The sequence below is a fragment of the Lytechinus variegatus genome, chromosome 16 (assembly GCF_018143015.1).
Source record: "Lytechinus variegatus isolate NC3 chromosome 16, Lvar_3.0, whole genome shotgun sequence".
In the NCBI taxonomy this organism is placed as follows: Eukaryota; Metazoa; Echinodermata; class Echinoidea; order Temnopleuroida; family Toxopneustidae; genus Lytechinus; species Lytechinus variegatus.
In genome coordinates, this window is record NC_054755.1 from 18,745,743 (window position 1) to 18,773,260 (window position 27,518).

The following is a 27,518-nucleotide window of genomic DNA, read 5'->3' on the forward strand; positions in this document are numbered from 1 at the left end:
GTGGGCAGTCCTCTGGTGCCCGCCTGAGACCGTTAATCACCAGTGCAATTCTTTCCACACCAGTGGACTGCTGAAACTACAACAATCATGAGAAATTCAGTGTTATCAAAGGATATCAACAACTGTCAAGCCTTCATTTCCTGATCTAGATCTATATACAAAAACTTTCACATGATACTATATTTCTAAACGATAATTCAACAAAGTGGAACCACAAAAATAGTAGTATAGAGCAAAATTTTTTAATTTTCTTGCTTGAAATTATCGGCCCAATACTTTATAATCCCTAAGCAAGGGCACAGCCATTTTGTTCTGTGTGCGATCATGATCGATTGATATTGCAGCAATTCTGCAGCCGAGTAATTTGCATGGCACACAATGCATACATGTGGAAGTTTCTATGTAAAATCTCGATAAGGAAATGCAGGCCCGAAATAGGGTTGATATTCTAATGTATTTCCTTATTTTGGTGGTCCACCCGTCTCCGCCTAAAATAAATCCAAGGCAAGTCACCAGTCAAAATGAAAAATTGGATGACATAGGCCTAACCTATACCGTAGCATGCATAGGAATGTGCACACTCCTGTAAATGGTTCGGTCAGTGCTATATTGTGGCATGCCAATTCTTACTTTGGGCCACTTGCCAACCTACACTTTCTACACAACCCTACAGACAAATTTTCACAAAAATAGGTAAACAGGGTGAAACATCATTGGTTTTCCATCTGAAAAATAGGGACTGTCCCTATTTGGACAGCTGCCAAATATTCAAGGTGAATGTCTAAACCTTCATAGATCAAAACTTCCTGTAGTTTCACTAAGTTCTTTGGATATCAATAGTTTATATTACTTTTCATAGCATGAAAGTGATTATGGCATGAAAACTCACAATATAGTTGAAAATTACTCAGAAATTTTTTTTTCTAATGAAGACGGTTACTATTTCATACTTTTGTAAAAACAAAATAGAAAACAGATGGATGGATGAAACGGTTAGACTAGGGGAAAACAAAAATCTGAAGTCAAACTAGCTCTCATTGATTAGTTCAGTTAGATGCATTACGCAAAATATGTTAGAAACCTACATCATCTGAAAACACAACCAAATTGTCATGTCATGTTAAAAAACATAGGTTCTATAAAATTTTGTAAAATTTGGAAGGGGACAACCCCCTGGCACAGTAATGGCCAATAAATAAATATGTAGAATTTGTTTGATTAGAAGCACTGGGCGTGGGACATGCTCTTAATTAGGACTCAGTGAATGATAATAGTTTCAACCAAAAAAAATGCTCTGGAAATGGATCGTAGAACTCGATCATAATTGTTAGCATATAGCCATGAGGTATAGCTAAAATATTTCCCCTCTATGGCTGGCTCATTAAATTATTGGTTAACCCATTAGCAGAGCTGCCAACCTGAACAAGCACATTTCAGTATTTTCAAGGCTGAAAATTCATATTTTGGTGAGGAAATTAGTATTTTCACAGGAATACCATAGGACAACACATAAACTGAAACTTAAGAAATCAGTATTTTGCATGAAACCATCAGTATTCTTCTCTATTTTAAGTACAAAATACGGAAAATCAGTACTACTTGGCAGCTCTGCATTAGACACTTGGCCCACAACCTGAAAAATGGAGTCGAGGGCAAATGTGTGTAGAAGCATAATCAGCCAGTCTAACATTGCTCAAACAGTAAAAAAAGAGGGAACAACTAGTGGTCTTTCTACAGATAAGCAAATGTTTTAAATCCTTGCAAACAAAGAATCATGGCCTAGCTAGCCTAGCAACAAAAATTATAACCTAGTGACCTGCCAATCCAACACCAATAATATGTCTCACAGAATGAATTTTATTTATTCATTGAGATTCAAAGCACACCCTAAGCTTTGAAATATTATATACCTTGTCAAAATTAATCAATAATAACCGACATAAATACTTGGTTGAATGTAAAAAACAATCAGTGAGAGCTTCAAAGAATGAGAAAAAAAAGGGTTTGAATTATGTGGTTCACTAAATCATGAGTACACCTGCAATGAAACTTCCAAGCAGTGAAGGAACATCTTGATGAAAAATCTTGAATCTTGTCTTAAGTTTACAACTTTAAATTTTGACAGCATGTTGAAATAGCATTATTCCTATAAACAAGCTGAATTTCTAAATTTTAACTTTTTGAAGACTAAATTACTATTGCAGCTTTCTTCAGAGAAACTTCTCTCGTGACTTAATGTTGGTTTTGGGTTAAAGGGTCACATTTATCATGCATTATGGAGTAGGGTTTCAACAGTGGAATAGGTAACATTACACAACTCCCAAGAATGTTCTGTAATCTGATTGGTCCAAATCGGACCACATGATATTCAGCGAATTGCGTCTTACGTCATACCAAATGTACTATCCTGCACTCTGACGCCAGATTGCAGGATAGTGCAACGTCTGGAATTATCTAGAATGTAGATAAAATATAGCATTTGGGGCAAATCAGTAACATGGGGGGGGGGGGAAACAAACAATGCACACATTCTTGTGCGTAGAGGACCTAACTATTGAACTCTGTGCTCGACTCGCCAAATGGATATACCGCACTCAGTCCTGCGCACCTTGGTGCGGTATATCTATTGGCTCTTTTCGCACATCGTTCATTATTTGGCCCTGCATGCACACGCTTACGTGCATTACTTGTATACTATACCATACAGGTTTATGAAGGAGGAAGAATGAAAACTTGAAGTGCTCCAGGTTCAAATTTAACAATGCAGCTTGCAATAAGTCCACAAAATTGATAATAAAAACTAGACAGTGGAAAGTTACTGGAAATGCAGCATCTCATATTCTGTACCAAATGAATTAAACCAGTGATGATTGAATTCTGTGAATTCCATTTGCTTTGCAAAGGGACTGTGCAGTTTTGGTAGCAAATATCTTATGGCTATTATCAAAGATTACAGAGTTCTATATGAAGAGTTGTCATTCAAGGCAGGATCGATACACAGACTCAGATTATAACAGTTCTGTATAGGACGAAATAGAAAAAGTAGAATCATAATTCAGATTGATAATTTCACAAGTGTAGAGTCATAATGTTCTTTGTCTAACCAAATTGCCTTCAAGAACATAATTAGACAAAGGAATGTCCAAAGAGTCTTTTATCTCAGCTCCTGGTGTCAGTGTTTGCTTTTCTTCTTATGGCTTGACCTCCTATGTGGGGACCTTGACCTTGACCTCTGCAACCTTCTACCTGGTGAAGGTGACCTTCTCCTCCTCGGTGACCTTGATCGTGACCTTGACCTGCGAGATTTCTTGGGCGATCTTGATCTGTGGCTCGGTGTCCTCTTGGGAGAGTGTGACCCTGAGCGATGGGAACGACTTGACGGAGAGTCGGAGTATTCCCTGAGAACTGACAGCGAGTCGGGGGACCCTTTCCGGCTGGTGCTGCGCCTGCTCGACGGGGATCGTGATCGCGACCTGGTGCGCGATCTGCGACGCTTTCGGTCGCGATCTCGCCTTGAGGACGGGATGGGCATCATTTCTTCCTCTCCGGAGCTACCCTCTAGTTCCTTGGCGAATCTCTCGCGTTCCCTTTCACGAGCTCTTTCGAACTCCTTGAGCCGATCTCTTTCCCTGTCCTTGTTCTTTGATCTCTGTCTCTCGGCTTCTTTTTCCTTTTCCTAGCACAAAAACAAACATTAAGAGATTGTTTCCGCTAATACATGAATACTGTAAGTTCAAAGTTAAACATCTTAGTTGCAGTGAACAGTAATTGAATGAGAAAGTCTATAAAATTCATATCATCGCAGATCTAGGTTTGGTTTATTTAAAGAGATCTAATGCTGGATTCATGAAATCAAAGCTGAAAGAGTGATCACATGAAAAAAAAAACCCACCACAGACATTCACATGTGGAACAGAGTATTATCATTGTTTGGACAAAGACAATACACCTGGCTACAAGGACATGCTAATTCTGTCCAATTTTTGCAATTTTATACCAAAATATTTGCCACTTACAAATCTTATTACTAATTCATACACATAAACTCTTGGGTGGTCATTTTTCAGGATTTTACCACACATGGCAATAATGTTTTAATGTTCAAAGCTCACAATGTTTATTTCTCAACTGTCATATGAACAAAAATATGTAAAGGCCACCGCACACATTACAACCAAATTTGGAACAAATCATATTCCTCTCATTTTCTGAAAATGTAAATGAAAAGTATATTTTTATATGAGGTTCAAATAAATTGAAAGAATACTAACAAAAAATACAACTTTGGATGATTGCAAGCCTTTATTTTTTAGTAAAGGACAAATTAATTCAAAATTGTAGCCAATGATTCGATTTGTATGTCATTATGACTAGATATTGAATTTGCTTTTCTTCTAATAAGGATGATAGCATAGTCACAGGTTTGAACATCTGGGTATTCGAAAGATCATTTATTACATTACACAGTAAGATATTCCATGTCTCAATACTAGCATCAAATTCTATGTTTAAATTCTAAATTCGGGTCACAGGCCAATCCTAAGGTTTAAGATGCATATTTGAATTTAAACACACATGCAAACCAAGGGAACGTTTAATGAAGCATAGCATCTTTCTCACCTTCTGCATGAGTTTATGTCTGTATCTTTCTACCTGCTCCTGTAATGTCATGTCCTTCTTCCTGCTTCTTCTACCGGACTCAACATCATCTTGGAATTTCATCACTTTCACCTAGGTAACAGATAAACGCAAAATAAAAGTAACCATTAGATAGGCACCTCTTTGGTTCATGTCCATGTGATGCCATCAAACTGTTGATGTCATATCTTTTGGGGCCAAAGAAATAGCTTTGACTAAGGGGAAAATAGATTTAAGAAGAAATTAAAAACAATAGAAGATGACATGAAAAGATCGATGACTTGGGAAAATATCATGACACAATACTTGCTCCGGCCTTTATTTCGTCTAAGATCGATGGTTAGGGATGCAATAGGGTTTTATGTTATGTTTAGGATAGGGTATAATGTTAAATCCAGGATTGCAGTTGGTGATTCCATTAACATGTGGAATCGCAAGCGGAGCAAATTTTCGCCAGACCAGGGTCCCGTACACACATAAAGGTCAGTGATTAATCGTACGCTCGATTTCTACGATTGATTGTACATTGAAACCAATGGAAACTATCGTAGAAAAATGTTCTACGACCATTGCTAAGCTTTGTGTTTCGGGCCACAGATGTCGTGGAACCAAATATATGCATATTCAACCAAGGCAAGTTCAACTAAACAGGGAGTCTTTATTAGGTGCTGGTTTTGCACCTTGTTATTTTACAGTTCAGGTGACATAGAAAAAGGAAGGTTGGCATTAACTAATTTAAAACTGAATTTTGGATAAACTCTTACCTCGATTTCCCTGAGTTTTGCTCTCTTGATTTCATTCATTTCAGATGATTTATAGAAGTCTGTTGCTAAAGACTGTACACTGTCCTCTCCATCTTCTCCATTCTCGTCTCTTTCTTCCATCTCCTCTCTGCAAAAATTCAAGGTTAAAACAAAAAGAAATAAAAAAGGAGTTAAATATAAAAAAAAGCTTTAAAACCCAACAGAACAATTAAAACTCATTTCCTCTGACAGAGTATGACAAAAGAGTAGTGCATAATCAAAAACTTTGAAAAAATACAACATCCACATCTACCAATCTACACAAAATTTAAATTAAATAATTTTCAATCAGGGTCATATTTCAGACAAGGGGGAGAAAAAAGAGGACAATCTGTCTTTATCAGTTGTGTAGTGAATGCATCATCTAGAATGGTAAATATTAGTTTTAAAATCGTAATTTAATCTTGTTTAACACACTGTTAAACCGTTTTCTACCTACTCAATTTATAATCTATCTGATACAAATTCCATCCATCCATCCATCTACCTTTCCATCCATCCATCCATCCATCCACCCTTCCATCCATCCATCCACCCATCCATCCATCCATCCATCCATCCACCCTTCCATCCATCCATCCATCCATCCACCCTTCCATCCATCCATCCATCCACCCTTCCATCCATCCATCCATCCATCCATCCATCCATCCACCCTTCCTTCCATCCACCCATCCATCCATCCACCCACCCATCCATCCATCCACCCATCCACCTACCAGCCCATCCGCCAATCTATACATCTATCTAAATGAGTCAAACAATCAATCTATTTAAATTTGTTTTCACTTACTCTTCATTTTGTTCTTCTTGCTCTTCTACTTCATCTTCTTCCTCTGCCAATGTTTCCCATTTTGATGTTGTCATGGCTTGGGCTTCCAACAAAGACGAGTCAACAGTTTCCCACTTGGAAGGTGCAACCTGAAGAAAAACAATCAAACAATCTTGATAACTTCTCACTTTTTTTATAAAATATATGAACTATATCTTTTTAAATGCAATAAATATGCATGAATGTCATATGTTCATGTTCTGGGCCCCATCTTACAAAGAGTTACGAATGATCCCATCAATCGTAACTCTTATGGAAATCCATCAGTGTCATAATTTTTTCGACAGGAAATATGCAAGATGTCCTTTGCAAACAAAGGCAAACACACCAAATAATCAAGAAAACAATGAATTTATGAATATACATCATATCTAGAAAACATTTTGAACTATCATGCAGTTTAGATGTTGACCTTGCTGACTTTCCATAATTGAGATTGATCAGATTAATCACAACTCTTTGTAAGACGGGGGCCCTGTTAAAGTTGGTTTGTTTGATCCGTTTCCCATGTGTTGTTGCTATGGGCAGGTTTCACTGTACAATGCAATCAATCCTTGGGGTTCCTTACCTTAAATCCTTTGCTCTCATCTGATTTCAATCCACCGCTGCTTGTGAGCGATCTCTGGTCGTCGTCATCCTGAATGGGGGCGCCGTCAATGGGAGCACCGTCAATAGGGGCACCGTCAATAGGGGCACCGTCAATAGGGGCACCATCAATGGGGTCACCATCTAGAGGGGCACCGTCAAGATCTTCTGCACCTTCTGTGGGAACTGGTGAATAGAAAACAGGTTATCCGGTTAAGCTTAGCATTCCTAGTTTCCAGCCTTACGGAAAAAAAAATCACATTTCACGAAAAGTGTGCAAATTTTAAAGCCCCCTCCCCTCCACCCCCTAAATAAATGAATTACTCAAAATAAAGAGAAAATCAAGAAAAGGCAAAATCCAACAAAATAGTGCATAAGTGAATTTAAACTTATTCAGAGTGTTTAGTACGAGTTTGGTAAGCTTAATCTGAATCGAAGCATTTCTATTTTTTTAAGTATGAATTTTTTTTTAATACTATTTCCAATTGCTTCATCATATTTTGATTGTACATCATCATCCAAGAACATGGAATGTGATGTTCAGGGGCTCGTTGTAGAAAGAGTTGCAATCATTCGCAACTCTAAAAATCATGCGCAACTTGATTTTCAACCAATCAACAGCGCGCATTTGGGACTTGCAATTGATTTTTTGGATTGCGTTTAAATGCAACTCTTTCTGCAACGGGCCCCAGAGCACCAAATAACATGGAGTGGACATTGTAGACAATGGAACAACTCCTTACTAGGGGCACCATCAAGATCTTGTTCATCTTCCAGGGGGACACCATCAAAATCTGCTGCATCAACCTTGGTCTTCTTGGCTTCATCAACTGGTATGCCATCCAGATCAACCTCTGGTTGAGCAAGGGCCTGGTGGGATGACAAAATGGGGGGGGGGGGTGTTATCAATCTCTGTTATGATTCAATTCAATTTATTATCGTCCATGAGATAATCTGTTTTGGGATTTACATGACATATCAAAAACATTGCATGATAACAATACACAGTGGGAACTGTTTGGTGTAATCTACTATTGCTGTTTGTCTGATGTTCTAGCAAATAGTGAAATTTAATTTAAAAACAATAACAATAAAATCTTACTTCACCAAGATTATAAGATTTTTTTTCATATAATCCAAATACACATAGAGTTAGAAAGCTGCACCAATTAAGAAAGGAAATAAAACATGGTAAAAACTAGTCCAGAGCTGTAGGTTTCAGAATTATAAGCATGTTGGAAAGCCATTTTTAAAAAGAATCTGGAAAATGCATACCAGAGCATAATGTCTGTTAATGATAGACCAAACAGGGGCCCGTAACACAAAGCTTAGCAATGATCGTAGAACATTTTTCTATGATTGATTGCCTACATTGTACAATCGTGAAAATCCAGCATACGATCAATTGCTAACCTTTGTGTTACGGGACCCAGATGAGAATTTCTTTTTGTAAATATAAAAACCTTGAAAATGCAAGAAAACTGGATACTAACCTCTGGGTCTTTAATCTGTATGTCCTCCTTAGCAGAGTCATGGTCTAGGAACCCGAGGAAGATGTTCTGAAGACGGACCAGGAAGTCATTGGGATACACGGCCCAGTCATTCCAACTCCTGAAGCAAGCCATCACCCGTTGCTACAGAGGCCAAAGGTCAAAATAATGTTAAAAGTTATCAATCTTTATATGCAAACGGGCAGTCATATCAAATACATTATACAATCTTAACATACTTATCCATCAATATGGATTATAGTCTTGCAATTAAACAGAATTCATTGGATGCGAAATTGCTTGCCATTTAGGGCAGCATTTCATGAAGAGGAATTCTATGTACATCTCACTCCTAGTGGAATGTCCCTGAAATAATTTTCACTGACATTCCACTATTCATTTTACAATGCTCTAAAATGAATTATGATCTGAGCAGTTTGTACATGGATATACATGTAAGAATGTAGAAAAGTGGGGGGTCAGATATCCACAAGAAGGACTATTTTATGGAATTGCCCAAAGGTAACTTGATTTTAATTTCAAATTTGATCTCTGGCAATCAGGGGATTGCCTCATGAAAGGACTTGTCAGATGTTTAATCAGCCAATCAGAATCAAGGAAAGTTGTCAGATCTGCCAACTTGTCAGACAAATTGTTGATGAAACACTCCCCAGATATTAAGAATTTCAATAGCTAATAACATTTGTCAATGAAAACCATTGACAAAATGCTTTGTGAAAAACTACCATGATTATCAGTCTTTCCTCTATTGTATTTGAATCAGTCATGCAAGGACCTGCTTTTACAAAGAGGTAATTTTAACCTTGAATTGCTCAGCTTTCAGTCTCTGTTGAATACTTTTGTACGTCTCTCGGACATCTTGCATTATGACTGGTAGATGGTTCTCAAAGTACTTGCGGAAGAAAGAGGCATTGGCTACCTTGGTACTGGAGTTAAAGAGGATGTCCGACACTAAGAAGAATCGTCCAATCTAAAGATGGAGGAAAAAACAATATGCAACTGACATGACCCTGTGAGCTTCAATAGAACAAATCAAATTATTTGAGTTTATTAGATAGATCATCACTCCTTTAAGTATATTTAGACAGAGAAGTAGTGTAAGAACTGACAACCCAAAGACATAATGCCCCCCCCCCCTGCAACCAGCTTTGGTGGGCAGAGGCATAAACATAGACTTTAAACTGTGACCTTGCCCTATTCTAATAATAATAAATACTAATTGGATTTAAAAAGCGCTTTTTCCAGAGGATACAAAGCGCTGTTGATTGCATAAGACAAGTTAAGGTTTATGGTTATACAAGTGTGTTTTTAGAAATTTCTTGAAGAGGTCAAGAGAAGAGAAGTTTCGAAGAGATGGAGGGAGTTTGTTCCAAAGACGGGGGGCAAGAGATTGAAAGGAGCTGAAACCGGAGTTGAAACTGGCCTGTTTTCTAGATTTTATACTACTTAGATTTGGATTGTCAGACCTCTGAAATGCCCATTAAACTATCTGACCATTCTCACTCCTATATCATATTTGGATCAAGGTTGAAGTTTAAATGGTCTTTACTTATTGTGAATAACGTGATTGGATGAGTGGATTGACAGTCAACCCCCCCAAAAAAAACCCCACAAAGCAACAACAAAAACAAAACAATATACCTCCAAACACCATCTACGGTGCACAGAAGCATAAACTATCATAGGATAGCCTCAAGGACTTAACATCCAGTTGAGAAATCATGTTGGAAAAGAGACCCAAGCACTTACCTTTTTAGGGAGAGGTGTTTCTAGAATAGCCAAAGATTCGGCGATACATTCAACAATCTCCTCTGCCGAGTCTGCATGGTCCAGGCAGTACACCATCGTCTCTCCTATCTTATACCTGTCCATTGTAATCGCCCTCAACATGTCCTCTAGCTTATCCCTTTGACTGCAAGGAAAAAACAAGGTCAAAATTAGATAGCCATTTATAATACTCGCTTGTGATTGGGCAATAGCCGGCACATGATATTCATTACGGGTATTATGCTTATCATATTTTTATAATGGGGGTGTTTCACAAAGATTTGACTAACAGGGTGCTGCAAGAGATTATTTGCAATCAATTGCAAATTTTTCAAAATAGCAAATAATTTTTATCTTTTTGTTTTCAAGATATAGACCAGGGCCCATCTTACAAAGAGTTACGATTGAACCAATCAATCTTAACTGTATGGAAATCCATCCATACCATAATTTTTTTTAATACAAAATTTGCGCAATCTCCTTAGCAAACATAGAGAATCACACTGAATCTTCAAGTGAACGATAAATGTATGACTATACATATCTAGAAAATATTTCGAACAAAAGTGCATTTTAGATTTTGACGTTGCTGGCCGTCCATAGTTGTGGTTGATAAAATCAACCGCAACTCTTTGCAAGACGGGGTCCAGTAGTAATTGTGTGTGAAATTGCAATTAATTACAAGAGTTATGATTGATTTTGGGAACCAACATTGACTTGAATACTGCAAACGGTGTGGAATTTAATGTCCACTTGAGCAAAATAATGAGAAATGCACTTACTGATTTGTGAGCATTTTCTTCTTTGGGAGATCAGGTGGTGGAAGAGGAGCTTTGTTGAGGGCGTGCTTTGGTGCCAGGGCGTCCGGCATACCTTGCTGGTACGGATTGATAGGGGGCGGTCTCCATACTGAGCCATCTTTGAACATGAGAAACTCATCCGTTGACCATTTGGTTATGGAATCGCCCTGATGGATAGAAAAGTGACAACATCAATGGTAAACAGAACAGGGGTAAAAATATATCTCTAAAGTGCTTAGACACATCCAATGTTTTAACTGCTATATCAACAATACTATAATTGTCAAATTAGATTGCATTTCTTCTTCTTGTAGTTCAATTAAATCATCCATTTAACTTTGTCTTCAGAAAGTCTTTAAATTGAAAGAAAAATTAATAGGAACAAAACTACTTTTTAAAATTTCTAACCACCTCCCTTTTATGTTTCCTAAGAACATTTAAAATACTGAACATTTCATGTACACTTTCACTAACCAGTGTTATTACACAGGGATCATCAAAATTCATTAAGACAAAAAATAAAAAATTGATTGTCATAACCTGGCCGACTGATGTAGAACTTGTCAAAGTATTTGTCAAATTCAATTTTAACCCCCTCCCCAAAAAAAAAAAAGAAAGCCTAATTACCCTAGTTTTCATACATTTAACTTTTTTCTTAATAAAAAACATTGTCCACATCCTTATGCTGAGCAACCCTCAATATCATTGTCTCCTTATACAAAAGTTATACAGATATATTTTTTAAATACCGACCCATTATTTCTCTTCCACTACGGCAAAAGCAAAATAAAAATTGTTGTAGGCCTAAGCAATAACACAATATAAAAATTTGGCCGGTGAGCTCAAAACTAGCCCCAGATTTTTTTTTTCACTTGGAAAACATATTTGTTACCTGAAGTATGGAGAAGAGTTTCCACCTGTAATACACATGAGCTGGCGTCTGGTTGTCGAACAGGAATCTAATCAAGAAATATTGTATATTTGGTTACGGCACAGTGCATATCATGTAACATCTAACATATCAAGGTGCTACCAAGGGGACTTGGCTATCAACCCCCGGGCTTCAGCCCCGTCAGCCCTTTACAGTATTTCAAGAACAAAATTCCTGTCGGGTACCCATTTCTTGGAGTTGAACTCATGACCCCTGTTCAAAATCCAGAGACAAAAATTCCGGTTGGATTTGGTGAGAGAAATTTAAGGAATCACCACAAAATATAGCTTAGTTTGCTGGGATTCGAACCCACGACCCTCTGTTTCAAAGTCCGGAGACTACCCCACCGGGCCAAAACGCTCCACATGGAGAGATTGTCAGAAAAGGAATACAATACATTACCTGAACATGGGGTTATTTATCTCTCTGTTCATAATCATCGCCTCAAACATGGGACCCTCGTTGACGACAAACTCGATCATACGATGGATGATTTGAAGCAGAGCCCTGCACAGGTAATCGGAAAAAGAAAAGAAAAACACACCCCTTGCTTGTTTGGCACGACCCCCTTGTGAAAAGGTCAAAGTTCATATGCCAATAGTAGAAATATGTATCTTCACACACGCACTCTCATTCAATAGAGTTATTTACCATTACATGTACTTTGCTAAAGGAGGAAGGGTGGTTTCTCTCAAAGAAAAAAAAGTTGAAAAAAAAATATATATATCAATCACCAGCTCAGTCTCTTCACAAAACAAGTTAAAATGGAACTAATACAAAGAAGAAAATTCATTACTTGGCTAAATACTAGTGTAGACTTAATTACATAATCAAGAGGCATTGTCTTAGACTTATCATTACTATCACTAGAAATTAGCTTTGTAAACTATATGCCAAGAATATGAGAGAGTAAATTTCAATACTAGTTACTGGGAAAACTCATATGTTTAACAATACAAATAAAGGAGTTTATATAGACAAACATTTCATAGTTTCAAAATCTTCTAGGGTACAAAATCAATGAAGTTCCATGATGTCTACAGGTCTTGATTTGTTTTTTGTTTATAAACATCTTTCATATGCACACTATGCAAATTACATATAAACTTATTACTCTAGGGTAGAACAATTTACATAATACATAGTTATATGAAGCAAGATGCGTTTCTAATTTTTTCATCACACTGTTAAACTGTATGACTTTGTACCATTCGCTATGATCAAATTAAGACATGATAATCAATTCTATTACCATAACTAAGAAAACAAAAAATGAAGACGATTTTCCTGAATTCCTATGCAATCTTTAAACACTGGAATGTATGAAAATAAGGTATGAGGGCTGAAAATTACTTGTCAACCCCCCCCCCCCCCCCCCCCCCCCCTGAGACAAGAAAATTGTAATCCAATCCTATCCAAACAAATAGCTGGTAAGTAATCATCAAACTACACAGTAATACGAAAATAGATAATTGGAAAACTGAGAAAGTACTTTCACAATGAAAATAAGCATCATCAGTAATGTTCATTTTGTGACTTACAATGCAGTAAGAGTAAATATCTAATTCCCTCCTAACATTTTGAGAACAAAATCCAAGGATAGTACTTTTTACTTGAAAATTTTATTTGTCAATTTTTGGCAAAATATACAACTAGTTAACAAGACTCCTAACGTTGACAATCTTTTCTTACTTTGAAAAAATATGACACCCTTGCTTTAACTGAACAAGGAATCACATTCAACTGATCAAACGGCCTACATGTAATATAGATTCTTTTAAAAAAAATCCAAGAAATCAAAATAAATTAAATGGTTACCAAGCATACATACCTTTTGACGAAAGTGCTTTGCCCATTCTGTTGTTCATTTCACATTCCCTAATTGACCCCATATATGACCACAACCAACTCAACCACAATTTTCATTTCAATTTTACATCTTTGAAAAGCTTCACATTTCATAGTGAAGGTAGCAAAATTTACCACTGCCATAACAGTTTTAATGGTTCAATAAACAAATCTGAACTCTTCAATGAATGATTAAATCTATTTTAAAAAACATGAAAAATATGTTGAGTGTTAATCTTAGAATCTTATGACAAAACTTTAACGCTTCTGAATTGAAGTTGTCAATGGCAATGTGTCATGACTTCCATTCTCGTCTTCATTATTGTGCGTTTCAGGATGGTGTTTAATCATCATTTTTCGAAAAACTTTCCTTGATTTGATTGGCTAAGAAGCACTGTTCCCATGACAACTGTCAAACATCTGACGAGTCATTTAACGACATGCTGTGCTCCGACGGTTTTCTCTCATTTGAAGAATCTAACCGGACCTCAAGTTGGTTGTGGTCAACCTAACATCTCCCTATCTGAATTTGTGTTTAACCCTCGTTAAGAAAAGTAACTCGGCTTGTCATGGTGATATAAAGAAAAACTAAGCTGAAATACAATAGAACATGGCAGAGATTAAGATCTGCCCACAAAATAAATCCAGTCCACGGTCTGGTTGATTGCAGTACCTTTCGGTCGGGATAACCACTTTAACAACAGCTTCTTTTAAGGTCTGGTAGGATGGAGAAGGCGATGGAGAAAGGAAGGAACGAACCGAGAGTCGAAACAAGAACAGGAAAAGCGTCAGTAAAATGCACCAACACAAAAAAAATAATTGCAATCATCTTCTCTTTTCATCAAAACAAGGAATGTTTATGGTCTAAGTTTGAAACTTACACTATGTTAAAAACATGACTGTCTTACTAGTTTTTTTTTGTGAGCTATAAATAATATTTTAAAATGTGATAGATTTTGTAATGGAGTGGTACTAAAACAAAATAGGATGATTCATGTTTGCTTTATATCTGATTTTCAGTTTTTTTTTAAATGTATCAAAATATATATAAAGGTAAACTATAAAATTTCATTATGAAAAAATCCCTACTTCATATTGCAATGTTTACATTCTGTCAGATGCAACTGTCAATCAAGTATTGAAGCAAACAACATAAGTTCATAAACATCTGTTCTACCAATTAACCAATAGTAAAAAATGTACAGATGTAATAATGTACAAGTGTTCAGTCTTTCAGACTAACACACACATATTCAATAAACATAATAATTGGCTCGAAATAATGCACACGCGTTCAATAAACAAAATAATTAACTCGAAAATAAAGTAAGTTTCGCGAAGTGACAAAATGAATTGAATATTTCCACAATATTTGTAACTTCCACAAGCCAAATCAGAAATGAAATTGCAATATCACAAATTGCCAAACTTGTAGGAATAGATCACGGCATCTGCGACCGCAAAAATAAAAGTGCCTATTGGAACTATGTATTAATGATTGTTTAATCTCATGCACAGTTTTATCTCTATTTCTGTCTCTCTGTCTTTTTCTCTCTCTCTCCACTATCTAACAAATATCACAAATATACAGTGTACAGATCAAACTGACGAGGTCTTGATGGGATGATTGCAATGGAACTTAGAGAAATGATTGGAGGATGGGGTCGGGAGATAATTCTAGGGGGAGTATCACCTCTTGAAGCTCCTGCTCTTCCTCCAAGGTGAGAGCGATCCCTGGGGGTGGCAGCTTGGGGGCTTCTCGCTTGGAGCTCTTCTTGAGTTGGGAGTTGAAGGGTAGGCCGGACGGGGGCGGGGGCATGGTGAGTTCCATCATGGCCTCCGGGATGTAGACGGGGTGGGGTGGCAGGACCACTGCCTTGCCCCACCCTAGCTTCATCTCATAGTTCATGATTTCTTTGCCTGCAAGAGGGGAAATAAAACAGTAGCGAATGAGAACAAAATGTTGATAATGATGGTAACAATGACAGTGATGATAATGGTGATTATGAGGATGCCGATTATAGTGATGATGATTATAACGTTTGTATTGATGTTATTGATGATGATGATGTTGATGATTAGCACAATGATGGTAGCATGCTGCTGCTGATAATCATGATGCTGCTGATAATCATGATGAAGGGGCAATGATGTTACTTTTGATAATGATAATGGATATTTTTCCTGGCGTACAGACCTAACTAAAGTGTAGTAATTGATCAAACAAATATCGTATTTGGAAGCTGATCCATGAACGCATTAAAAAGTGAAGAATATTTTCATGACATACCATTCAGGGCTCTCATGGCCCGCTCAGCATCCCGGCGATTCATAAAGGCCACAAAACCACAGTTCCTATTCCTTTGCCTCTCAGCGTCCGTCCTAGGCCACATGATCTTGACACTTGCCAGAGGACCGTACTGAACAAACTCCTTACATAGCATCTCCTCGTTCATCTATGGGGAGATTGGAAGCAGGTAGAAAGAGGGAACGGGAATGAGCGAACAAAAGAGAAAAATCAAGATAAAGAGAATAGAGAGTAGGGGAGAGAAAGAGAAGGGGAGGGGGTGAAAGAAAGGATGGGATATCAAACAATGGAAAAGGGAGATGAAACAAAGGAAGGGAAATCAACTAATAGAAAAAAAGACATAAAATAAGAAATAGAAAGACAGAAAAGGAGATATATATAGAAAAGAGATTGGAGACAGAAGGGGAAAGGGAAGAGTAAAAGAAAGAAAGGGGAATCAATTAATAGAAAAAGAGATATAGAATAAGAAGGAAGGAAACAAGAAAAAAGAAATAGAAAAAGAAGCAAGGAAGAAAGGAAATAAAGAACAAAAAGAAAAAGAGGAAAGTAGAAGGAAGCAAAGAAAATTTAAGGCAGGTAGGGACAGAATGAAGGAAATATTGATAAATAGCACAAAAGTTAGTAAATGAAGTGGAAAAAAAGGGAATGATTGAGAAGAGACATAAAATAAGAAAAAGAAAGACAGAAAAGGAGATATATAGAAAAGAGATTGGGAGACAGAAGGGGAACGGGAAGGGTAAGAGAAGGGAAATCAAAATAGAAACAAATAGAGGAAAAAGTAGAAAGAGAAAACAATAAAGAGAACAAAGGGAGAGAGAAGGAGAGATGAGAAGAATAAAAGAAAGTGGAATCCAATAACAGATAAATGGGTTGAAAGAAGGGGAGGGAAATTACATAACAAATAAAGAGAAATAGAAAGAGAAAGAAAGAGAGGTGTAAAGAGAAGGGGATAGGGTAAGGGGGATGAGGATGGCAAATTTAATTGGAATGAAAGCAGAGAAAGATAATACATAAGGCAGTGAATTTGGATAAAGGCATAGCTACATGTATATTCATACAAAAGCACAAGATAAATCACTTTTGGGGACAAGTTGGGAAAACTTTAGAGCTCCCTATGAGAAAGATTAAAATATGCCAATGGTTTCTCCAATTTATTTGCTGTGAGACGAGTGTATTTGAGCCAGGGTAATAATATTAAAGTCCCCTTGGACGTGCATAAAGACATAAGATGGTATGTGAATTGTGCTAAACAATAACTGAACAATATTCTTTATCATTAAAGATAAATTCCAGTTTTGGTAACGATCTCAAAATGACTTTTTACAGAATCTAATATAATGACCACCCAAGTGTTTGTTTGTATGAATAAAAAATATGTGCCAAAGGATTCTGGGAGAAATTGTGTAATTGCTGAGAAATAAGCAAAATAAGCGCGGATTCGGTCACTTCCGTCGGGTCTTTAGTCCAGCAATAATATTACACTGTCCCACGTGTGCCTATCTGTGTTGGTGATCTTCAGTGTGAACGTTTTTCAGCGTAGATTTCAAGATTTCACAAAGTTCAGTTTATGTAAGTGTACCAGATCTAGATCCTCGATGATATTCTGACAATTAAGCCTGGTTTTACAGACTTTCTCATGAAATCAGTGTTTACTGCAACTACTGGCATTTCTCTTTAAGGGCCTATCTATAATATCAAGACATTTTGAATTCATGCAGAGATTACTTTGGTGTAAATATTATTTTACAACAAAGTTTCACTCTTTCATGTCCTATAAAATCTGAAAGTATATTACAAAATTGAAATCTGAAAACCATAAATGGAATACCATGGCCCAATTGCATAAAAGTTACAATATTGCCTTCTTACGCTAGCTTTCATGGAGTTCTTGTTTGTAATGGGCTGTTAAGCACTGTTACTATAGTAGTTACCCTTTGATGTTAAGGTTACAATAACAGTAATTTTTCATACAATTGGCCAGGTGAAAAATTAATTAAGATATTTTTTGGGCTACATATTGAGCACACCAGCCAAATTTGCTACATCGTCTTTAATACGGACATTGCTGCAAAAGCACTCTTTGCCACAGGAATTGCAAGGACTCAGTTTATCGGAGCTCTTGTGGGCATTTCGGGGGCGAATTAGCCCTGAGCCCCTGTGTATATCCCCCCCCCCGGGCTGATACAAATTATTTTCCAAATATAAGAAGAGAAAATCAGACTTGCCTTTGGGTTGATACTCCCAAGGAAGATGTTTGTTGTATTAGGATCTCCGTAGTCATGTGACCCGTAATTATACTCCTCTATCCCTGCTGTGAAATCAAACACAAAACAAGCCTTTAGAGATAAAATTATAAAAGGGGTAGTTCACAAGGACAGAAAAAATGGTTTGAATAAAAGCTGAAAAACAAAACAAACATAGTGGTGAAGATTAGCAGTTATAGATTTCTGCTGTTTATGTTTTGTGATGTCACATGTGAGCATCCCCCCCCCCCCATTTCATGTGATGTGAATTCTAGAAAAATTGAAATTTCTTAGAAAATTGTAAACGATTTGTTCTACTCCTTCGCTTCCCTCTTCACCTAAACATCAGCCAAGAGCAATAAGTTTATAAATTCCAATTAGTTTATAAAAACCCTTCATGGAATGCTCCTCAGGGAGTGGAGAAATTGCATGCACTGTTTGAGGCCCATCAACTGTTCGAGGGCAAGTCAACATCCAATGACCAGACATTGCTGCAAAAGCACCCTTTGTCACAGGATAAAATTTTTTTTATATTTAGCTCGAGCTACATCCTACCAGGTACCCATTTACATCACCTGGGTCGAGTGCAGCACAATGTGGATCTATTTCATACTGAAGGAAATTGTGCCATGGCTGGGATTTGACCCAACGACCCTCTGTTTCACAGTCCAGAGACCAATCCACTTGGCCACATTTAAAAGAATAACAATTTAACATACCTGGCAGTCTGATTTCAGAAGCAGATCCAGCGGAGCTGCTGGGCGGCGTAGGCAGAATAGGTTCGTCATAATCATCTTCATCCCCCCTTGCCTTCCTCAATTTATGTCTCTCTTCCCTCTCTTTTTGGAGTCTGAAATATACACGGGTCATACCACAACGTTACAGACATTTCAATGTCAGAGTACAATGTTACAGACAGATGCAAAAATGGTCCAAGGTAGTTTTTCATAAAACTGTTTGTTCAGTAAGTTGCGCACAACTTAACAAACATCATGTGACCCCTTTCTTGGCTGTTGATATCTGATTATCAATCATTTTTATTCCAATCAGCTAAAGTGGAAATCCCATTTCTAATTACTGAATTATGAATGTAAAAAAACCACAAACATTAACAAGCACACAGATACACAACAAACATAGTTTCTCACACAATAATACATAAATATCCAGTCATGCAAATATAAAGTATATTTACCTTGTGAACAGAAAAAATACAAAATACAATTCCTCACATCAGTGCAATAACGCCCTTAATGCCACACTTTTGCGCATTGCATGTGCCCCAAAACTCCCTTAGCTGTACGCATAAGGGCATTGCGTAAGGGTGTTTCTGCACTGATGGGGTACGCGAAAATGTTATACTAGGGGCGTTCTTGTACCAACATGAGATATTCTTTTAATCTTATATGAGATGTGGGTATGCCTATTGGCCATCACTCAACCACTGAGGGCAGTGTGAGGTTTGAGCGTAATAAAAACATACCGTTTACTCTAGCACATCATACAAGCCCCCTACCTATGGTATACAAGAGGTAGTGGGTCTGCTCTAACAGTGCCATTTGAAGAAAAAAATGTACATGATATTAATGTGTTTACTTCCCATTATCATAAATTCACAAAACAATTATCACACTCATCAGACAAACAGGATTATGATTATGTTCGCTTTATCATATTTCACTCTTTATATACATTACATCTTCAATTTTGATGTTTCTTTCTAGTTTGTTTGTAACACAGTCTTTTTTGGCTGATATAATTTATCGGTAAGTAAAATTGACAAAACAATCGAAACAAGATTATGGATATACAACATTTCATCAGAAACATTAACAAATGTCAAATATGCCATATTTAATTATCCACTGCTACATCCCTGTACTGTACTTGTATAGATTTAAACTGATAATTTTTTTTTTTTCAAGTAATAGTTTTAAAAAGAAAGGCCAGTAGTTGCAGTAAACACTGATTTCATGAGAAAGTCTGTAAAATCAGGCTTAATTGTCAGAATATATCGAGGATCTAGATCTGGTACAGTTACATAAGCTGAAATTTGTAAAATCTTGAAATCTACGTTGAAAAATGTTCACACTGAAGATCACTAACACAGATAGGCACACGTGGGACAGTGTATTAATATTGCTGGAATAAAGACCCGATGGAAGTGACCGAATCCGCGCTTATTTTGCTTATTTCTCAGCAATTACACAATTTCTTCCAGAATCCTTTGGCACATATTTTTTATTCATACAAACAGACATTTGGGTGGTCATTATATCAGATTCTGTCAAAAGTCATTTTGAGATCGTTACCAAAACTGGAATTTATCTTTAATACTTACACTCTCAATTCTTCTTTGAAAAGTTCCAAGTTGCTCTTCTTCTGTTTTTCTCTCTCCTTCTCTTTCTTCAGCTTGGCTTTCTATAACATAAAAGCAATTAAGAATGAAATAGAATCATCTTAAATGGAGTGATATGGTTGTGAACATATATTTTACGTAAATAACAAAGAAAAAATTGCAAACAAAATAATGATGTAATGATTTTTTCCCCAAGTTTCTTTCTCAGAGAGCATGGAATATAAATCAGACCTGAAATGCTTCATAATATACTGCATCGCAAAAATGAACGATGTACATGGAATGCATCTTGCATCTTTGATAATCGATGATTATTCCAACAGAGCAGATTTTGCCCATTTCCCATCTATAGAACTTAGAAGCTGAAATATTCTGGACAGCATTTAGAATCAAATTTTTTTAGTGAATGACACCTATTACCAATTCTGAATTCCTTGCATCTGAGTGGCTAAGAGCAATTTGCTGGTTAAATCACTGATAAGGTGCTCTTATGAAAACTCCACTCAATGTCAAACTTATCGCCGAGGTGGATGTGATCTTACTTGACTTTCTGCTCTAGCTTTCTGCGCTTCCTCTATCGCCCTCTGTTGTTTAGCATACACAGACTCGGCAATCTTTGAAGTTGGTTTGTAGAGCTTACCAGTCTTGCCATCTGACCTTTCAACTGCAATTGAGTATGAGCAATGTAAACAATAAATCATGACAATCAAGTGGATACAGAACTTAAAAACAAGAGAGATGAATGATCACCTGCAACTCTAAATTTTGCTAGAAAAAAAAGCTAAAAAATAATTGGAGGAAAAATGAACAAATCTTTTTTTTCAGTAATGTGAAGACATGTAATGCATATTCAATACATTCAACATGTACAATGAAACATGGGTATATCGGTTCTCAAATCAAATTCTTGTTTTCTCTACTTATACTATTGAAAGTTAAAATTCTGAAAAATATTGACTGGTATTGATTTTGGGAGATACCTCAAATTATTTAATTCCGTTTAACAGTAGACCCATATTGCTCGTCATGACTTGGGCAATGTGAGACTAATGTGTAGATACATGTACAGGCAGCATTTCCCTCAAAGCCATTCAATATTACAATATCTTTTAACCCTAAATAGAATGGGCTATTTCGATGCCTAAGAAGACTGGGGGGGCTGATTCAGCCCCCCCCTTATGATCTCGGCCGTCAATCGCACGATCGCGACGAAACTTGGCACGCGCGTTACCCATGGCATAATCTACAAATACAAAACTACAAGATCAAATTCTGCACAAAATCTCATTGCTAATTAATTATGCTAATTTATGCGTAAAATCAAAATTTTGCTCTAATGAACTAAGTAATGCCCCTCAATGCCAATTTTTGGTTTTGAAATTGTCGTGGACTTTATTTGGACCATAAATAAGGTGGAATTAATTGATTTCAATCAGTAAAAGGAAAAATAATGATACATTTATGAATTTTGGCTAAAAACTCAATTTGCATTGGATTTGTAAACAAATTCATGTTTTTTGTGCAATTTGGGGTCTGCATGCACTTATGAAATGATGCGTAATTTCGGAACCGCGTACCCGGGGGTCGCAAATTTGGTCTCAAAAGTTGCGCGAGACTTGAATGTAAAAAGTCAGTGAGCGAGTCAAAAAATTTTGCTCGGCGGATTTATCACGAAAAATGTGGAGGGGGGGCTATTCAGCCCCCCAGTCTTTTTAGGGTTAAGACATGAGCACTGACCTTTTGTTTCTGGATTTATTGTATTTCCTCTGATGAATGACTTTGATGTCGACGGCGCTTCTTCAAAGGAAGCAACAAACTCCTCAAAGATTTTGGCAGTTTCTTTCTCTTGTTCCTGGGGAAAATTAAAATGATAAGCAACACTTAAACGTACCACAACAGCCACAAGTACTTTATGATAAACCTTAAAAATTTTATTAAAAAACAGAGCAAATAAACTCTTAATATTCTTCAATTATAAATGGCAGAAATGCACAAAGACGGTTAGACAAAGGTTTATGCAGATTTCATGCATTAATCATGCGGTATGTTGAGAAGTGCTTAAATTCATGTATGTTTCAAAGATTACAGCATTACTGAGTCCGCTGTTTAAATAATAAATAAACTACAACGGTGCAATCATTAGTGCTGGAACCTTAGTAACAAGCATTAATTTAGCAATTTAATTTAGAATCAGGCACATTGACAAAGCCTCGCTCAACAAACATGCTGCAGATTTAGGGCCACCCATACATGAAATTTGATTTTAGACTAAAGATTCAAAACCTTGTTTGTGAAATTGGGCCAATAGCTTTCACAAAATTTTTCTGTCTGGATTCACTGAATGCATGGATGTACCTACGAGTAGTACTAACCTTTTTCTTGAGTTCATCTTCTATTCTTTTGGACTTCTTTTTGGTCAAGTTCATCTGACCAATACTGAAGGCCTGAAGCTTGGTCTTGGAAATATTCTAGGAAGGAAAAAAAGAGAAGTCAGCAGATTGATTAAATGAGAACAATAAATTTTGATAAAAAGAGGGGCTAACGAAAAGCAATTTTATAAGTTGCATCAACATCGGTTTAGAAATGAGAAAGTGATACAAGCTGGAAATTCTAAATTTACTTTACAAGGTGATCCTAAATAGGCAATTATGCTTCAAAGCGACTTGTTCATTAGTACAACTAGGAAACTTTCAGATTTGCCGCCTAGCTTTTGCCATGGAAACCACTGAATGAATACTTGGCTGATCACCAGCCAGATAATTAAAACCATGTGGTGATCCAATCGTCCTAATGAGTAATCGGCACTTTGATATCGCTTTGCTTTCTATCCTCTGACAAAATCCAAGATGGCAGTGTAAGTGTAACCATCAACAAATTTCTCACGGTCCCATTTCAAATTACTGATTTGGTGATGTGATCGGAGGAGCAAGTTATTGAGTTTCTTCATTTCTTCTATCCTTCCTTCATTTTCATGCCCATTTTTTCATTCCACCAATCTTTCTTTTTGGTCTTTCCTGCCTTTCTTTCTCTATGTTCATTTTTTCTTAAATTTTCTTCCCTTCTTACATCTTTCCCTTTTTTCCACTTCATTTACTGGGTAATATAGGAGCACCTTGAGCACCTAACAAGGTGGATACGTGCACAATATAAATTCCCTATATTATTATTACTTACTAACTTTTGTACTTTTTTATCATTATTTCCTTCATTCTTTCTTTCAACCCCTTTTCTGTTTGTTCTTTATTTCCTTCCTTTCTTCCTTTTTTTTCCTTCTCTCTCTTCTTTCTTCCCTTCTTTGATTCTTTCTTCCCTCCTTATTTTCTGGATCAAGCTCCAGACTGAACACTAAATCTTTAGACATGGTCTATGTGGAAAAACATTGGTCGATTGAGGTGAGTGCATAATTTTCATTTTCTTTATGAAATCCTGTGCTATAACGCCTCTTAATTCAATGGCGTGCGAATACTACTACAAGAGTCTACAAGTAAGTGCCCAGTTCCATTGCAAAAGTATGTAAAAATGGCGAGCGCAGACGCAATGGTGCGGCACATAGGCATAGCAATTATTTTATTGGGGACTGTATTCTGCAGTGTTGTTTGATTTTTTTTAAATTTTTTTCAAGACTTTAGTTAACATTATTTTTCATTAATCAGTAGAGGCGCTGGTCTTAAAATTGAGATTTTCCAAGAAAACAAGGATAGCCTCATGAACCGAGACAAATCTTGTCTTGATTAACTGAGATTGTAGCTGCGGACAGTTTTTTTTTTCATTTACCCCTGGCCCTGCAGGACATAGCACTGTGTGTGACTTAACCCAGGGAACTCCCGCCCGCTTAGCGGGCGGTAGCCCAGGATCTAACGTGTAAAGGCATACTCACCTGACAAGCATTAAGTATGGTCAAAATAATTCTCCAAATAAATAGTTAAAACAGAAATCAAGCACTTACCACGATTATATGGATGAAGGTCTAACGAGTGGCAGTTTTTCTGACATCTGGGCACAGACTGGAACCTCAAAAAACGAAAAGTTCTCTCCTTCTACCCCCGTCTCGATCAGCCATTTTCGTTATGAATTGTAACAAAATGGCCGATCAAAACGGGGGTAGAAGGAGAGAACTTTTCGTTTTTGAGGTTCCAGTCTGTGCCCAGATGTCAGAAAAACTGCCACTCGTTAGACCATCATCCATATAATCGTGGTAAGTGCTTGATTTCTGTTTCAACTATTTATTTGGAGAATTATTTTGACCATACTTCACGCTTGTCAGGTGAGTATGCCAAATTGCACGTAAGACCCTGGGGTGGTATTCTGAAAACGTTCTTATCTTTTATCTTATCTCACTGAGATAAGAAGACGCTAAAATCATTGCAAATCGGTATTCTGAAAATCTTCTTAACGCGTTCTTATCTCTGTAAGGACTGCCCCCTTCTTATCTCCAACACGCCCATTTTTTTTAGATTTTACCAATGAAAATGCGCGTTATATTGGCAGTTTAACCAATAGAAGCGTACCTTATGTGAAGAGAATATCATGGGCGCTGCGCGTACACTGTTTCTGGCGCATTGCGCGAAATAGGCATTTTATACGCAATGACTGATTTTATTATTTCGAGACGTCCACGTGCACAAAATAAAGAAAGAAAAAAGTAAATAAAGCAGGTACGAATAAAGAATAAAATATGAAGAAAGAAAGTAAGTAGGTATTAAAGTAAGAAGACAGAAAAGGGTCAGAATGAAGCAGAAAAAAAGATGAAAGGAACAAAGCAGAAAATAATGAAAAATAAAGAGTAAACGAAAGAAAGCAAGCAAAAAGGACTTAAAAATAAAAAAGAAAGAAAAATTGAATAAATAAAAGGAAAAGGATGAAAGAAATAAAACAATTATTAATGATAAAGTGAAGGAACAAAAAGAAAAGAAAGAAACTAAAAGGAACACACACACAAAAAAGAAAAAGGTCAAACTAAAAAGATTAAAAAAAGTAACATGGAACCGAAAAAGAAAATAGTCTAAAAGCGAATAAAAGAAAGTTAGAAAGAAAAAAAAGGAGAAAAAGGGAATAAAATGTAAAAAGTGAAGGAAGAGAAAAAAAGGGAAATGAAACAAAGAAATAAAATTGAGAGAGAAAAAATGAAAGGAAAATTAACGCAAACATGAAGACTACAAAAAGATAAAGGAAAGAAAGGTAAATTCAAAGAAAGAAAGAAAGAAAAAGAAAAAAAAAACGAAAAGGGAAAATAAAGAGTTAAGAGAAGAAAGACAGAGAGAAGAAACAAAGTAAAGAAAAAGGGTAAATAAAGAATGAACGAAAAGAGAATGAGCGACGAAATAAAGAAAAAAAAGAAAGTAAAAAAGACACAAAAATTTCAGAAAGCAGAAATAAAATAAATTTAGAAAGAAAAATTAAGAATTATTGAAGGGAAGGAAGCAAAAGGGGGAAAAATAAAATGATTAAAAAAAGGAAAAGCATATATAAAAACGAAAGAATTGAAGAAAAAATAAGGAAGAAAAATAAAAAGATTACAAAAAAGTGAAGGAAGAAAGAAACAAAAAGGAAAAGCATATATAAAAACGAAAGAATGGACGAAAAAATAAGAAAAATAGAAAGATGACAAAAAAGTGAAGGAAGAAAGAAAGAAAAGGAAGAGAGAAGGGGGAAAATAAGAAATAAAGACTCAGTAGCTATAAAGAAATAAGAAAGGGATAAAACGAAAAGGGAAAATAAAAATGGAAGAAAGATGAAGTATAAATGAAACAAAGCAAAAGAAAAAAAATTAAAAGATTTAAACAGAACAAAAGAAAAGATATAAATGAAGAATTAAATAAAAGAAGAAAGACATGCAGATAGAAAGGAAGAAAGACAGACAAATAGAAAGGAAGAAAAAAAGAAAAAGGGATAGAAAAAATAGACGGGCAAAATAAAGGGTGAATGAAAGAAATGGTGGGAGTAATACTTGTGGGTACTTATTACTACTAGTGGCCATCGATTTTGAGCAAGAAAAAACGCAGACATCGTGAGATGTGATAACCCTCTAGCTATCTTAAATATTATCTTAAATACCGTGAAAGATAAGAAAGAAAAAAGATAAGAACGTTTTCAGAATACCACTTATCTTGATTTTGTTCTTATCTTTTTAGCGCACTTTTGTATTATATGCGCGAGTGGTAAATTTACGCGCTCAGCATTGGGGGTGGAGAGCAAGATAAGAACAAAGATAAGAACAAAAGATAAGAAAAAGATAAGAACGTTTTCAGAATACCAATTTAAGAAAGTGACGTAGATAAGAACAAAATTAAGATAAGAACGTTTTCAGAATACCGCCCCTGGGCTCCCGCCCGCATAGCGGGCGGGAGTTCCCTGGGTTATGTGTGACTGTGAGTTCGCACCACCAGGCATATCCACTCACTGCACTTGTACTGCACTGCTAGCATCTTTCATTTCAGACAAACACACTAACTTAGTTTCAGTCACTCTTTTTCAGTCATATAAATCACATTTCAACCTCGGGCAGCTAGCAGACATGCATGTGCAATGTCAATGAATCGACACGACACACCTAAACTTTGCCTGGCGTGCACTGCATGCGCCAGTGTCACTGTGTCACACGACAGTCTTCACTCACTCACTCCATCACGGCGCGGCATCACTCAGTCGCGTTGAGTGACACGACTGCGTGCTTGGTTGCAATATTTCCTTTCGGACAAGGTGTCAAGAAATATAATCTTTATTCAACACTCGTAAAGAACATTCAAAGACTCAGAAACACCATCAATATTACAATAAGTTTACAATAACTGATGATAAAACATAATAAGCTCGTTTCACCTTCGCCGTTCCAGGAGCGAGACCCGCCATGATGAATGACCTTCGACCAGAAACGCATGCGCCTACAAATCGCA

The 27,518-nt window shown here is 36.5% G+C and overlaps 1 protein-coding gene across 2 annotated transcripts; it reads right to left on the minus strand.

Annotated features, from left to right (window-relative positions):
* Nucleotides 1–1,654: 1,654 nt before the first annotated feature.
* Nucleotides 1,655–27,518, minus strand: LOC121430068 (U2 snRNP-associated SURP motif-containing protein-like). 2 transcript variants are annotated; one of them, XM_041627341.1, is made up of 22 exons: nucleotides 27,445–27,518; nucleotides 22,998–23,093; nucleotides 22,363–22,477; nucleotides 21,168–21,289; nucleotides 20,608–20,687; nucleotides 18,986–19,116; nucleotides 18,249–18,331; nucleotides 16,006–16,171; nucleotides 15,409–15,635; nucleotides 14,389–14,432; nucleotides 12,270–12,374; nucleotides 11,829–11,895; nucleotides 10,919–11,103; nucleotides 10,119–10,281; nucleotides 9,172–9,339; nucleotides 8,352–8,492; nucleotides 7,602–7,728; nucleotides 6,842–7,044; nucleotides 6,235–6,362; nucleotides 5,403–5,529; nucleotides 4,621–4,731; nucleotides 1,655–3,676 (listed from the first exon to the last, which is right to left on the minus strand). In XM_041627341.1, the coding sequence occupies exons 1-22, from the start codon at nucleotides 27,472–27,474 to the stop codon at nucleotides 3,173–3,175; spliced, it is 3,123 nt and encodes a 1,040-aa protein (XP_041483275.1). In that variant the 5' UTR covers nucleotides 27,475–27,518; the 3' UTR covers nucleotides 1,655–3,172. The 2 variants fall into 2 exon arrangements, with proteins under 2 accessions (XP_041483275.1, XP_041483274.1); XM_041627340.1 differs by having other exon boundaries at nucleotides 1,656–3,676; nucleotides 18,249–18,334.